Genomic DNA, 15,305 nt, shown 5'->3' with positions numbered 1-15,305 from the left:
ATGAAATAGATAGAGAAATGACTTTAATTAAGAACAATCAGACGATCAGAACTCGTACTTCATTATTAATTTGTCCGTGGCTGTGAAAAATAAAACTAATAATAATAAAAGATACTTTTGGATAAAATATGTTATTATTTTTATTTTAGGATCAAATTGACAGATTTTTTAGGACTGGCTAAAATTTTGTAGGACTGACAAATAATCTTGCTTTGTCGGTCCCATGACCGACGGGTCAAACGAAGTTTTCGCGAACTCTGACAATAGAATGTGATTAAATGTTATGATTTTTACAGAGTTATCTCCCTATAATTTAACTGTACTTACTTCCTTTCAATCCAAAATCTATCTGTCCTGGAAGTTCTAGAAGTTCTGACTCAGTCCTGGTTAAGAACTGGTACGTAGAAAGTGGATGTGACGATAGCTCGTCAAGCTCTGTTTCGTCTTGAATGTCTAAACCAATGACAAAAAGACCAGCACCATCATCTTCGAGCCTTTCAGCAGCTCTCCATGCATCGTTAGTGCTCAAGCTCTTGTCTTGTCCAGTCAACAGCAACACAAAGTTCCTAGCATAGTCTCTATCCCCATTAGATGATCTTAACATTCTCGTTCTTACAGCATCTAAAGCCTTTGCCGTGTTAGTTGATCCGGGGCGGTAGGATATCCTATCAATAGCCCTTACCATCTCATCGCTGTTTGAATATCGGTTCAAGTCAAACTGTCTATCAGCATATGTACTGTATCTCATAACACCAATTCTAACTTCCTGATCGTCAACACTGATTTGTCGGGATAAAGATTTAGTAAAACTTTTCATCCAGCGGAAATGTTCCGGTTTGACGGATGAGTCCATAACAACAACCAAATCATATCCAGAGTCTCTTGGTGTAGTAGTTGGACGAGGAGTTGTGGTTGTTGCTGAAATAAAATTGAAAAAATTAAAAACAAGAATGTGTCCATAGTACACGAATGCCCCACTCGCATTATCATTTTATATGTTCAATGGACTGTGGAATTGGAATAAAAACTCTTATTTGGCATAAATATTAGAAAGATCATATCATAGGGAACATGCATATGTACATACTAAGTTTCAATTTGTTCTGACTTCAACTTCATAAAAAACAAACTTGACCAAAAACTTTCACCTGAAGCGGGACAGACGGCTGGACAAACAAATGGATAGATGGACAAACGAACAGATGCACAGACCAGAAAACATAATGCCTATAAATGGGTCATAAAAACAATATAACATCAGGCAAAAAAGTTTTCCAATCCACTTATAATACTGTTCATTCATCATTATTTGTTGGATTCCAATTTTTTGTGGATTTCGTGGGTACAGATTAACCATAGATGTAATACCCATAGATGAAGCTCAACCCTGACTTCAAAGGTTATATGTGCGTTGTAATGGCTTTCACACTTATCTGATAATGACATGAACCAGTTGGTCATGGAGGTGCAGATTTACAATCATGACAATAGAAAACTGACAATTAAAAGCTACTTAGCAATTAAACATGCTAAAAATCAGAAAGAAACAAAATCAAAAAATATATTTTATATTGACTTGATTATAAAAAATAATATTTGTTTAGATAAAACAATATAACAAATTATTCTCGAAAAGAAACTAATAAATATGAATATTTTTCTTTTTTAGGCAGAACTTCTGTTTTGATCCTGTTTAAATTTTATATCAATTTAACTCTATCTTATAATTAACAATGTTTACTATTATTTATAAACAAGTTTATTGAAAATATAATTGTTAGAAAACATAAAACAAGTTGAAAATATGTATGCTCCAAAAATTAGTTTCAATGCATTGTACATGTTGTATGTTTTGTTATTTCACTAAACTTAAAACTCTTTACAGTAATTATAAATACATATTTCATAAACCACTTGAATGAAATTATTATAATTTTTGTAATTAGCCATAAAATATATAAAATTCATCTATGAAATAATATATTAACTAACTTATTCTGAAAAATATAAAAATGATTTTAAAAAGACAATTTCTCTTTTAAAACCAGAAAACCTGATGAAAAAAGGAAAATAATGTACTTTCTTATTATTTTTTCCCCAAATTCGACGCAGTTCGACACCTTAATGAAGCATATCAAAGAAAAGGTGTATTTCAGAAGCACAGAAAGGTGCTATTCCCATTTTCAGGAACTAACAGGAACACAGTTTTTATGAAATATGAAGACACAAGCCTAAAAACTACATTTTTGAATTTAGTTCAATATTTCCCTCGTAAAATGCGCAATTTTTGATCGATTTCATCCATTTTTTGACCATTCTGTTTGTCTGTCCAGTGTGCTAAAAATAGACATATATTAACAACAGAAGGGACATAACTCGAGAAGACATTTAAGAAAATCTATTATGCTGGACTGGTCAATGAGATCAACAGATAAGAAATATGGCTAGAGTTACTTGATTGAATACAACACACATATAACATCAAAGACAGTCAATTTGGTCATGGTTCTTTGTATCTAACAATAGAGAACAGTGGGGAACTTTTGGCGAGCTTTATCTATGGGTATTACATCTATGGATTAACCAATAATTCAAATTTTCTAAGGTTTGTATCCACTCTTGTAAAACCACAAAATTTCATATTATTTTACACCAATATAATATATGTGTCCTTAATTCATGAAAATAAATAAATCCACTGTAAATGCATTGGTCTAAATTCATTATAACTTAAGGAGGCTAATGTAGAAGCTTGTCACAGGAAATGGTTTCTTGTCTCTGCCCTCAGGCCCCTGTACATGTATATATAGCAGAAGAGGCCCCTGTATATGTATATACAGCAGAAGATCTTGGTGACAAATTGAAAATCATTGTTGTCTCTGTGTTATTGCTGCAAGGAACCCAATGTAAATATCAAATTTAGGACCATGGTGCCACATTTAGTGTTTCTTATTTAAATTTCAATAGTAATTCCATGTTATAATATAAGACTAAATTGATTTTAAAATCCCTTATAACTTTGATAATCTAACCATCGTTTAAATAAAGATGAACTTACATGAGATTTTTAAAATCAGAGAAGGTTTTTGTAAAAGTTAACAACAACGACGATGACAACTAAGGACAAGGGATGACGGACGAAGGATGCCAAGTAATGAGAAAAGCTCATTAGCTTGAAGGGCCAGGAGAGATAAAAAAAAAATTATTACAAAACCTAAGAATTACTAGGATGAAGCTTGACTGATTCGGTCACAAACTTTACTATAAATATTTGTTTGTAAATAAATTAGTGTACTTTAATACTGTCTTTACATATAAAAAAATATATGGAAAAAAGCTGTTTCAACCTCTATAGTGTGGTTGGTGAAATTGATTCAGAGTCCTTTTTATGTTGAATTCTTATAAATATTCTCATTCTAAGCCATTGCCAAAGTAGTATTGATATACCAAAATAACAAGTACTACCCAGGAACTCATTTATACAGTAATTATAAAAAAGCTTAATCTTCTTTGTAAAATTCTTGATACAGGGCTTGTATATTTGTTGTTTCTTAAGACCAGTGGCAAATACTTCAGGTTAAAAGCCATCATGGCAACTATACACATACTTGTGGTTGTTGTCGTTGTTGTAGTCAACCTAGGACGTCGTCTCATCGGTGGAGCCTTCAATGGTTCTAAAAATAGAGATAATAATCAGTCATTCAATATGTTAATTGTCGAAACTTATATGAGCATGACCCATAAAAATAGATATAGTTTGCTTGATTTGACTTATATTATAAGAGCATGATGGATAAAAACAGATGTCTTTTGCTTGATTTTACCTATATTATAAGAGCCTGATGGATAAAAATAGACTTATTTGACTTGATTTGACTTATAAGAGCATGATGAATACAAACTACCTACTAAAGCTGCATTTCACAGCAAATATTTCACTCCAAAATCTCACACAATTGTAATGTGTTACATGCCTGTACCAAGTCAGGGATTTGACAGTTTTTATCCATTTGTATGACAGTGTTTTGAGCTTTTGAATTTGCCATTTGATTAGGGACTTTCCGTTTAGAATTTTCCTTTGAGTTTGATATTTTTGTGATTTCACTTTTTACAGCGATCTGATTACAATGATCAAATGTCAGATTGATGCTTAATCATTTCTCCTTATAAATCATACAACACAATTAATTTAAAGTAAATAAACCAATGAAGATTTTTTTTAATTTATGATCGATTTAGCTCAAATTTAGCTCAAACTCCAACATTTTTGAGTTTGACTGTCCCTTTGGTATCTTTCGTCCCTCTTTTTAGCTGTTATGTGATGCTATTGTTTTTAATTATCTTTTCATTTGAGAACTTAAAAGTAATTTACCATCTCTGAGTGCATTTCCCAGTTGACCTGGAAGTTCGTACAAATCGCTCTCCCTTCGGACCAAGTACTCGTAAGTGCTGAGGGGATGTGATGACGTCTCGTCAATCTCTGTACGGTCTCCAATATCCAGTCCAACAGTATAGATAAAGATTTCTTCATCTTCTGCTTTCTCAGCTGCTTCCCAGACCCTATTGGTATCTAAAAATATAAAGAAAAAAATTCCCCATACTTTATACTGTTATATTCAAACCTTAATTTCTAATTTTAAAGTATTCATAAAAATCTTAGAGGATTTACAAAATTTCAGAAAGTCTTTTACATTAAGGGAAATAACATTAAACTTCAAGGGATGGGGGAGGGGGGATGACAAAAATACCTTAAAGTGTTAAAATTTTGAAGAAAAAAAATAATTTATTGACAGAGTTGAGAAACTAAACTAAATAAAATAGTTTGCATTTTGTGCAAAAATGTTTTTTGACTCTAACAACAAACCATACCCCCCCCCCCCCCCCCCACCACTTTGAAGTTAAATGGTAGCTCTCTTACCTGCGCTCTTGTCATTATCTGTCAACAACAAGATGAAGTTCCTGGCATAGTCTCTATCCCCCTGTCTCTTTTTAAACATACGTTGTCTCACTTTATCAATGGCCTTATCTGTATTCGTCTCTCTATCATTTCTGTATGACACCCTGTCTACGGCACGTTTAAATCCAGCACCATTTTTGTCGTAATCCTGAAGATTGAACTGGACATCACCTGTTCTACTGTATCGCATCAGACCAATTCTATATTCTCCTCCATCAACATCCAGTTGGTCTGGCAAAGTCTTGGCGAAATTTTTAAACCAATCGAAATGTTGTTGTGAGACAGAAGAATCAATAACAACAACCAAATCATATCCATTGTTTCTTGGTGTCGTTGTTGGCTGAGGAGTTGTAGTTGTTGCTGAAATGAAATTGAAAAATTACAAAATAACAAAATACTATATGGTATTCTAATATGACGTTCTTCTTTAGCTTTGGATACAAAGCCATGTTCTAATTCAAATAGAACATGGGCTGCGCCTGATTGACGTCACAGTTGAAATTGCAACGTCAGATGAATTTTGAACACCACCAGAGATCAACATTGACATTGTTGTTGGTGTTGCTCTCTAGGAATTTAAATAAAAACATTCTAAAAGTATATTTAAATGTTTCAGTTTTTTTTTTATTGATAAACTGTTAATTTTCTTTAACGTCTTTGGTTCATCAAACCAAAATGGCAACATTTCGAGCGTCTACTATAGGTCGGCTTCGAAGTACAAAAGTGTGAAAATATTCCTATTAGAATCGAAATAATTCTACCATGCCATGCGCTATGCTCATTTTAACATGGTTAGGCATTATATTTGTAAACATTTAATACCTCGCTAACGCTTGGTATAAAGATATTAACAAATTCTTTAATTGTAAATACTTTCAATAATGCAGATGAGCATGTAATTAATTTCTAATACTATTATTTAATTTGTATAAAAAAGAAGATGTGGTATGATTGCCAATCAGACAAGAGACCAAAATGACACAATACAGCCTTCAACAATGAGCACAAATACTAGTATTCAATTTGTAGCTGACTTAATTGTTGGAAAAGAGGGACAAAGATACCAGAAGGACAGAGGGAAAACGTATAATAGTCTTAATCTCGGGATCACATAATATTTTTTGGTATATCTGCAGATGCATATATGTCAACGTATATGGTACGGTTGATACATTTTAAAATGACCCACCTCTAATAAACATGATAAAGGGGATTTTAAAACATGATGAAGGTATATTTTAAAAATAAATGATAATTAACCAAATTTAAGAATTACGAGGATTAAGCTTGACAAATTCCGTCACAAACTTTACTATCATTTGATTTTAAAATAAATTGGTGCACTTTAAACATAAAAAAAACCTGAAGAAAATGGGTTTCATTCTAGCTTTAAGTCATTTTTTTAAGTGTTGCTGGTGAAATGTTTCTACGTTTAATTATTTAAATTTTCTCATTTTTAGCAGTTACCAAAACTTATGGAGGCTCGCAGGTACAAAAATTTCAGCAAAAAATTAAACATTCTTTTTTATTACAAATTTTATTTATTACACTATTAGTATTACCTTATGATATGGTACAAAAATCACCCAAACAAATTGATTCAGTTTGGCAACAGATGACTTTTAAAATGTTTATATCATTGAAAAAGTTCCAAATTATCTCCCCTTGGTGCAAAAATTATTATTGTTTTCAAATAAGCTGTACATAAACTAAATAATTGTAAAATCTAAGCGATTTCTGTAATTTAGTTCTTATTTTATTTCGATATTACCTCTGTTTCTCCTATTAGTTCATCAGAAAAAAAGGACTTTTACAAAAATGTATGCTTCTATATCTTTAGGAGGCAGATTGTGAGCTAAAATGCACGGTGACCCCATTTTTTTTATTCTATTTTTCAATTAGGTATATGATAAAGTTCATTTACAGAAAAATATAGCGAAATCCAATATTAAAAAAAAAATGATTTATACCCGCAAGCCCCCTTAAGACAAAAGTAGCATGTTCTGACACTGAGAGCTTTTTTTACCAAAATTTTCTCTAATTAAATTGTGGATGCACTGGGCTCGTTTATTTGTTGTTTCTGTAATGTCCAGCGGCAAATATTTCATTATCAGGTTAAAAGCACAATAAACATACTTGTTGTTGTTGTCGTTGTTGTAGTCAACCTAGGACGTCTTCTCATTGGTGGAGCTTTCAATGGTTCTGTGAATAAAGAAATGATAATCAGACATATAATTCAAAATAAAAGTTAAATTAAAGATTTGAATTATAAGACCATGAATGGCATGATGAATACAAACTATTATACATATACTTTGTGTGACAGCAAGTGCAATTTGTTTCATCTGATTAAAAAGATCAACTGATTGATGTGTAAGTTACTAACTATTATTTTTTTATAACAAGATTATATTCTATGTTTTATAGTGAACTGTGAAATTGGGGTCCAAACTCTTCCATGACATCAAATTTGAAATATCATATCATAGGGAAGATCTGTACTAAGTTTTAACTTCATCAAAAACTACCTTGACCAAAATCTTTCACCAGATTGAGAGAGACAGATGGACAACCTACCGAAAAAATTAATTTCACTGGTTTTTTTTTATTTCCAAAAATCAGATACGTGGCTGGGTAAAATAAAAAGAGCTATTAAACCAGCTTTTACCAACTATTTTCTTTGTAAACACCAGTACCAAGTCAGGAGTATGACATTTGTTTTCAATTGGTCCCATTGATGAATATAGTTGAACATTTATTTTTGTTAGGTTTAATGGGCCTCCACTTTTTAAATTACCTTGGAGTGTTTAAACAGTTTTAGTTTTTTTTGTTAATTGTACTGTTTGCCTACCAATATTCAAAAGGTAAATTCATAATACAGTTTTATTTATCTTTTCAGTTGAGAATATAGATATCAATACAGCACTGATCAAGAAATGTGAAAATAGCACAAAAATTAGTTAACTGAAAAGTAATTTACCATCTCTGAGTGCATATTTGAGTTGTCCTGGAAGTTCATACAAGTCGCTCTCCCTTCTAACCAAGTACTCGTAAGTGCTGAGGGGGTGAGATGACGTCTCGTCAATCTCTGTACGGTCTCCAATATCCAGTCCAACAGTATAGATAAAGATTTCTTCATCTTCTGCCTTTTCAGCTGCTTCCCAGACTCTATTGGTATCTATAGAGATAGAAAAAAAAATCCTCAATTGTTGCTTAGACAAACATATAAATAGATTCATATATTCATTTATTCATTCAGTGTATGTACACTAGTGTTAATTTTTCTTTTGATTGATTTAAGCCATTTCAATAGCTGTTTTTTAGTGTGTCTTTCTATGTTGTGATGTTACACAGTAACACTATTGTTTCAGATAACATGGATAAGGGTGAAGGTTGGTTCCTTTTAAAACGTTTAAACCTGCATCATTTGTTTGCACCTGTCCTAATTCAGGAACATGTTGTTCAGTGGTTGTTGTTTGTTGATGTGGTCTGAGACTACATAACTATGTGATATATTATCGCACCACTGGTAAAATATCATGTTGTGATTGGTTTAGAGGTGTCACGTGGTGACCCCTTATGAATCTGTAGGGCCTGGAGGTTAGTATATTTCATAGGGGGTTCAGAATAATAAGAATAAGAATAAGAATAAGAATTTTATTAGTCTAAAATCCAAACAATAGGATTGTTACTAAAATATACAACAAAAACAAACAAACAGACAGTGGCACGTCATGTCCGACTGTTAATGGTGAGGTCGTCTACTGATGTTGTTGTCTATCATTGTTTATTTTTCTACAAAACGCAGCAGTAAAAGTCCTGCGTGCGATAAATTAGTTAAACGGTCCACTACTGACCCCCCTAAGAATCCATAGAGGGTCAGTAAAATCCATAGGTACGGCCGCACCCCCTATAGATTTAACTCACCTTCTATGGATCCGTAGGGGGTCAGTAGTGAACTGTATAACTTATAGTAGTTTCAGATGTGGTTTATAGGTGTTTCTAGTTTATCATGTTTTATATTGATTGGACTGTTGGTTTTCCTGTTTGAATGGTTTTACACTAGTCATATTTAGGCCCTTTATAGCTTGCTGTTCGGTGTGTTCTGTGTTTGAATGGTTTTACACTAGTCATATTTAGACCCTTTATAGCTTGCTGTTCGGTGTGTTCTGTGTTTGAATGGTTTTACACTAGTCATATTTAGGCCCTTTATAGCTTGCTGTTCGGTGTGTTCTGTGTTTGAATGGTTTTACACTAGTCATATTTAGGCCCTTTATAGCTTGCTGTTCGGTGTGTTCTGTGTTTGAATGGTTTTACACTAGTCATATTTAGGCCCTTTATAGCTTGCTGTTCGGTGTGTTCTGTGTTTGATTGGTTTTACACTAGTCACATTTAGGCCCTTTATAGCTTGCTGTTCGGTGTGTTCTGTGTTTGAATGGTTTTACACTAGTCATATTTAGGCCCTTTATAGCTTGCTGTTCGGTGTGTTCTGTGTTTGAATGGTTTTACACTAGTCATATTTAGGCCCTTTATAGCTTGCTGTTAGGTGTGTTCTGTGTTTGAATGGTTTTACACTAGTCATATTTAGGCCCTTTATAGCTTGCTGTTAGGTGTGTTCTGTGTTTCCTGTTTTCCTGTTTTCCTGTTTGAATGGTTTTACACTAGTCATATTTAGGCCCTTTATAGCTTGCTGTTCGGTGTGTTCTGTGTTTCCTGTTTTCCTGTTTTCCTGTTTGAATGGTTTTACACTAGTCATATTTAGGCCCTTTATAGCTTGCTGTTCGGTGTGTTCTGTGTTTGATTGGTTTTACACTAGTCATATTTAGGCCCTTTATAGCTTGCTGTTCGGTGTGTTCTGTGTTTGAATGGTTTTACACTAGTCATATTTAGGCCCTTTATAGCTTGCTGTTCGGTGTGTTCTGTGTTTGAATGGTTTTACACTAGTCATATTTAGGCCCTTTATAGCTTGCTGTTAGGTGTGTTCTGTGTTTGAATGGTTTTACACTAGTCATATTTAGGCCCTTTATAGCTTGCTGTTAGGTGTGTTCTGTGTTTCCTGTTTTCCTGTTTTCCTGTTTGAATGGTTTTACACTAGTCATATTTAGGCCCTTTATAGCTTGCTGTTCGGTGTGTTCTGTGTTTCCTGTTTTCCTGTTTTCCTGTTTGAATGGTTTTACACTAGTCATATTTAGGCCCTTTATAGCTTGCTGTTAGGTGTGTTCTGTGTTTGAATGGTTTTACACTAGTCATATTTAGGCCCTTTATAGCTTGCTGTTCGGTGTGAGCCAAGGCTCTGTGTTGAAGACCGTACTTTGATCTGTAATGGTTTACTTTTACAAATTGTGAATTGGATGGAGTGTTGATTCCTTGGCGCTCATACCACATCTTCTTAGGTACCTATTAGATTTAGTTAAATATCAGAAAAATATTAACATCAACATTTTTGTAAGAGGCTTACCAAACCGTTTTTTTTCAATTTTTTTTTATTATCCCCAATTTGATGAAAAACTATATGACAAAAGAAAAATTCTGAATCCAGATTTTTCCCAAACCTTATACATGTAATATAGTGTGAAATTTGGGGAAAAAAAATTTAATTGATAGCGTTGAAAAACTAAATAGAATTCGGACTCCCACAAAAAACCATAACCCCCTTGAAGTTAAATGTTTGCTCTATTACCTGCGCTCTTGTCGTTATCTGTCAACAACAAGATGAAGTTCCTGGCATAGTCTCTATCCCCCTGTCTCTTTTTAAACATACGTTGTCTCACTTTATCAATGGCCTTATCTGTATTAGTCTCTCTATCGTTTCTGTATGACACCCTGTCTACGGCACGTTTAAATCCAGCACCATCATTGACATAATCCTCAAGATTGAATTGGACATCACCTGTTCTGCTGTACCTCATCAGTCCAATTCTATATTCACCCCCATCAACATCCAGTTGGTCAGGCAAAGTCTTAGCGAAATTTTTAAACCAGTCGAAATGTTGTGGCGAGACAGAAGAATCAATAACAACAACTAAATCATATCCATGGGGTGCTTCAGTGGTTGTTCGTATTACCACAGGGGGTCTAGTAATGGCTTCTGTAATGATAAATGGTGAAGAAATTTAAAATTCAGTGAAACCTGTTTTAAGAGATCATTAATAGGAGAGCAGAAATGTGGTCTCTTCGAAATGTGCTTCAGATGTATTGTAAATTCATGGTCTTATAATACAGGTTTTGGCTTAATACAGGTGGTCTCTTGAGCAGGTTTTATATATTGGTATAGTTTCATGGGTGTATTTAAAGCATCTGTATTAAGATAAATGGTATAGAAATTTACAAATAAATTGGTATTGTTTTAACAGGTATAGTTACAGGGGTGTATTAAGGGGGTAGACCTTGGTACAGGGAGATAACTCTTTAAATCAGTTATGTGTTTGTAAAAGTCAAGTTTCCTCAATGAATTTTAAGCATTTACCTGAAACAGATTGAAAATAATCTATGTATCCAAGAAGCTTAGAACATATTTATGAAAATGGCTGACACAAACGTACTGATGATTTTAAGAGTTATTTCCCTTAACCTAGGTCTACCTCCTTAAGGACAGCTGGATTATGATAAAGGAACAGAAATTTACAACACATTAGTTTATTGATGCATTATTTGGTAATTTAATTAAACTCCATTTTTCACAAGTTATAATTTTTTGTGATTTACCTGTAGTTGTTGTTGGGCTAGGAGAAGGCCTTGGTCGTCTTGTTGGTGGAACCCCTGTTTACACAGAATACACAGATACATGTACATGTATATAGACAATACAAAACAACACATTAACAGCAAAGCAAATATATAGCATTACAATACAGGAAAGCATATATTCATACATATAAAAGCAATGATTATAAACTAGAGATGATTTTGTTCACATGAAATTAATTGAAAGTTTTGAAATTTATCTGAAAACATTTCCAGCCAACTTTCAAAAAGATCTTACAAGAGGGTGGTAAAAGGGCATCTTTGTGCAATGTGTTTTGCCATTTATGTTTCATGTGCAGCCGTGATAAAGGTTCTTTATTCATCGTGTTTTGTGAAATTGGTAAAGAGATCAACATGCAAGACATTTATATTTCGCGTTCTTCCGTACAGATACCCCCCCCTTTACTCCCCTCTTACAAAGTCCAGAATATTCTTTTTTTTTTATTTCAAAAACTAATCACAACTAAATAATTTTATCAACTGAGAAAAATCATCCCTAAGAACATGAAGAATGACAATATGTAGCTGAGGAACCGTAGCTCTTAGGTCCTTATGTTATTTTTTAACAATTTGCGGATAGGTCCACAAATAGTCAAAAAATAACATATTATAAGGACCTAAGAGCGATGGTTCCGCAGCTAGATAATATGATGAACAATGGTACAAATATAAGATGGTAATGTTATCATGGTTATATACATGTACCAATGGCAATCATTACAATAGCCCCCTCTTTTTTTCTGCAATTGCAAGGTATAGATAAATTGTGTTAGACTTTATTGTGTTGGGGATAAAGTTTTTAAGGTTTATTGAATTACCTCTTGTTGTAGTGCTAGGAGTGGTTCTTGGTGGTCTAGGTCGTGGTGTGCCTGTTCACACAGAATATACACATATAGACAGCACAATACATTAACATAAAAGGACAACGTATACATTGTTACATATAAAGCAATGATTAGTATCATTCCGTCACAATATTTTACAAAGCTTTTGATATGGGAACCCAGAGAGAGGGGAGAGGAGCAAGATGAACCATGTCATTTATAAGGTTATCTAGCTTTTGACATGGGAACCCAGTGAAAGGGGAGAGGAGCCAGCCGAACCATGTCAACCTGGTTATCTGGCGTTTGTCTAAAAATAAAATGTTTGCCAAATGCACCATGGAAAATAAGAATAACATCTTATAATGTCTTAATGATTGTGAAGTGGAAGAAAAAGAAGCACAGTTAAGACGTCAGAGTAGTAATATGACTACAAGCCAGGTAGTCGAGTGGTTGTATCTTTGATTGCTATTTTTTTGGAAAATAAAGATATCATGATTATGATTAGTGAGGGGGAGGACAGGGGGGTACCCTTCTCCCTTCTCCCACCCCTCTTCTCCTTTCTCCTACCCCCTTTCTCCTTTCTCCCATTAGAATAAAACATCTCCTTTTGAGATATTTTCTCTTGAAATATTAGATCATTTTTTAAAAGGAGAGATATTTTATTTTTTCTCCTTTCTCCAACTTTTTCTCCTATCTCCCAGCCCTCCTCTCCTTTCTCCTATCCCCTTTCTCCTTTCTCCCACCCCCTTTCTCCTTTCTCCTACCCCCTTTCTCCCTGTCTCCCTTACCCCTGTCCTCCCCCTCATTAGTGAAAGTGAAAAAAAGAAGAAAACTTAAGTGAAGAAGGCGAGTCGCATAAACGTCTTCAGAGGCGGATTTAGGGGGTGGGAGGGGGCTTTTTGGGAAATTTGGTTGCTTATATAGGGAATCACTGAAGCGTGACTGGAGCGGACCCCCTTGTCAGTCAGTGGGCCCCCTCGTATGAAAATTTCTGAATCCGCCACTGGTCTTAAGAAATGGTTTAATTATTACTTGAACATAATTTTCATTCAGTATAAAAATTTTCAAACGTAAAAGAAAGCTGATTTTTCATTTTTACAGTTTATTAGCATAAAATACAGATGGTTTCTGTACAGACTGGCGTTGCCAATGGCCCAAGACCATAGAGTGAACTTTTGATATACACTGCTACGTTCTCCACACTTCATGGTCCTGACAACTAAGAAAAGGGCGCCTGAGTCAATTTTCAGGTGTGAAGTGGTGGTTCTTGTAGTCTTGATATCCATCTTAGAGTTTACAGTGGGGTTTTTTCATAGGCTGTCTGATATTAAGGTAGCTCTTGATTATCATGTACTAGTATTTGTGACAATGTATGATGTGAAACCAAATAGTTATTTTGAAATTGGTCAAAACTTATTTATCCCTTATTTTCCTCTTGTTTCATTGGTTAATAACATGATTGTTGTCAGTTTTTATGGACTTCCCCTTTTAGAATTCACCCAGAATTCCGTACTGCTTCACATTTGGCTACAGTACAAGTTTTTATACAAATCCTTGGTTAAGCCCATAAAAATATCTTTGTTTGCCCTAACCCGACCTACCCAGAAAATAGCTTCTTACTCAAAATCTTTTATTATCCTCACATGATTTTTTTTAATTCATTTTACATGAATCAGGTAGGCATTGGGACTAAAAAAACATCTGACCCTTCAATTTCTCTTATCGAAAAAATAAATAAAATTGTCAAACTTCCTACCCACTGTCTTATATACCTCTGGGTAGGGTTTAGGCAAACCAAAGTATTCTTAAGTGTGGCCTTATGATTTACCTGTAGTTGTTGTAGCGATAGGAGTGGTTCTTGGTGGTCTTGGTTGTGGGATCCCTGTTCACACAGAATATATTCATATAGACAATACAATACATCACATATACATAAAAAGCATATACAGTGTTAATTATAAAGCAAAGATCAGTAAATGATAATATATTGAAAAGCTTTAGATTGTCTTATTAGAAACCACTTTCCACACAGAATATATACATAAAGACAGAACAATAGAAATTATATAAATTTAAATCATACAAAATAATGATTAGTAAATGGTAATATGTTGCATAGCTATTGACATGAAAAGCCAAAGAAAAATATGTTGTTTCAGGTTATAAAATTATACTTGCAATCATCCAAATTGAATATGATTGGGTTTAAGTGGTTCTCACATTGTTAGTTTAATAATTTACCTCTTGTTGTAGTTCTAGGAGTAGTTATTGGTGGTCTAGGTCGAGGAACCCCTGTTCACACAGAATATACACATATAGACAGCACAATACAATACATCAACAGACAAGGTATATATTGTTACATATAAAGCAGTTATTATTGCTTAATAATATATTATCTTATTTTACGAAATTTACCTTTGATCTAACTGAGTGATAATTCCCTTTCTCAGCAAAGCAGAATGATATTATATGAATAACACATAGCCGAGAGGGTAATAGAGTAGATTGGTACCCAGAGATAACATTGTCAACTGCGGCGAAGCCAAGGTTGACAATGTTTTTTTCGTGGGATACCAATCTACTCTATCACCCTTTCAGATATGCGTTATTTAATCTATTATACTGAATGTCCTGTCATTGTTGTCTTTTACAGATAAATTTTATTTAAAAGTATTTTCTAGGGACGTCACGTACATAACAATGGGTTAGTAACTTGATGTAAATTAAATTCATTGTCCTTTAAATTATCGATTTTGATTGGTCTGGACGAGAGGGTG

General features: G+C 33.7%; 1 protein-coding gene across 1 annotated transcript in view; it reads right to left on the bottom strand.

Moving 5' to 3' along the window:
* The window catches only part of LOC139503852 (uncharacterized), a 155,001-nt gene that overhangs the window by 20,872 nt on the left and 118,824 nt on the right, over positions 1-15,305 (bottom strand). The window contains exons 73-82 of the mRNA XM_071293807.1: positions 14,767-14,817; positions 12,520-12,570; positions 11,663-11,716; positions 10,638-11,045; positions 7,938-8,135; positions 7,094-7,159; positions 4,919-5,317; positions 4,373-4,570; positions 3,609-3,674; positions 328-918 (exon numbers count right to left, since the gene is read on the bottom strand). Coding sequence (XP_071149908.1) covers positions 328-918; positions 3,609-3,674; positions 4,373-4,570; positions 4,919-5,317; positions 7,094-7,159; positions 7,938-8,135; positions 10,638-11,045; positions 11,663-11,716; positions 12,520-12,570; positions 14,767-14,817 — 2,082 coding nt within the window. The remainder of the gene's footprint in view (positions 1-327; positions 919-3,608; positions 3,675-4,372; positions 4,571-4,918; positions 5,318-7,093; positions 7,160-7,937; positions 8,136-10,637; positions 11,046-11,662; positions 11,717-12,519; positions 12,571-14,766; positions 14,818-15,305) is intronic.

Source organism: Mytilus edulis, chromosome 14 (assembly GCF_963676685.1).
Source record: "Mytilus edulis chromosome 14, xbMytEdul2.2, whole genome shotgun sequence".
Taxonomy (NCBI): domain Eukaryota; kingdom Metazoa; phylum Mollusca; class Bivalvia; order Mytilida; family Mytilidae; genus Mytilus; species Mytilus edulis.
This window is presented reverse-complemented; position numbering and strand designations above follow the sequence as displayed.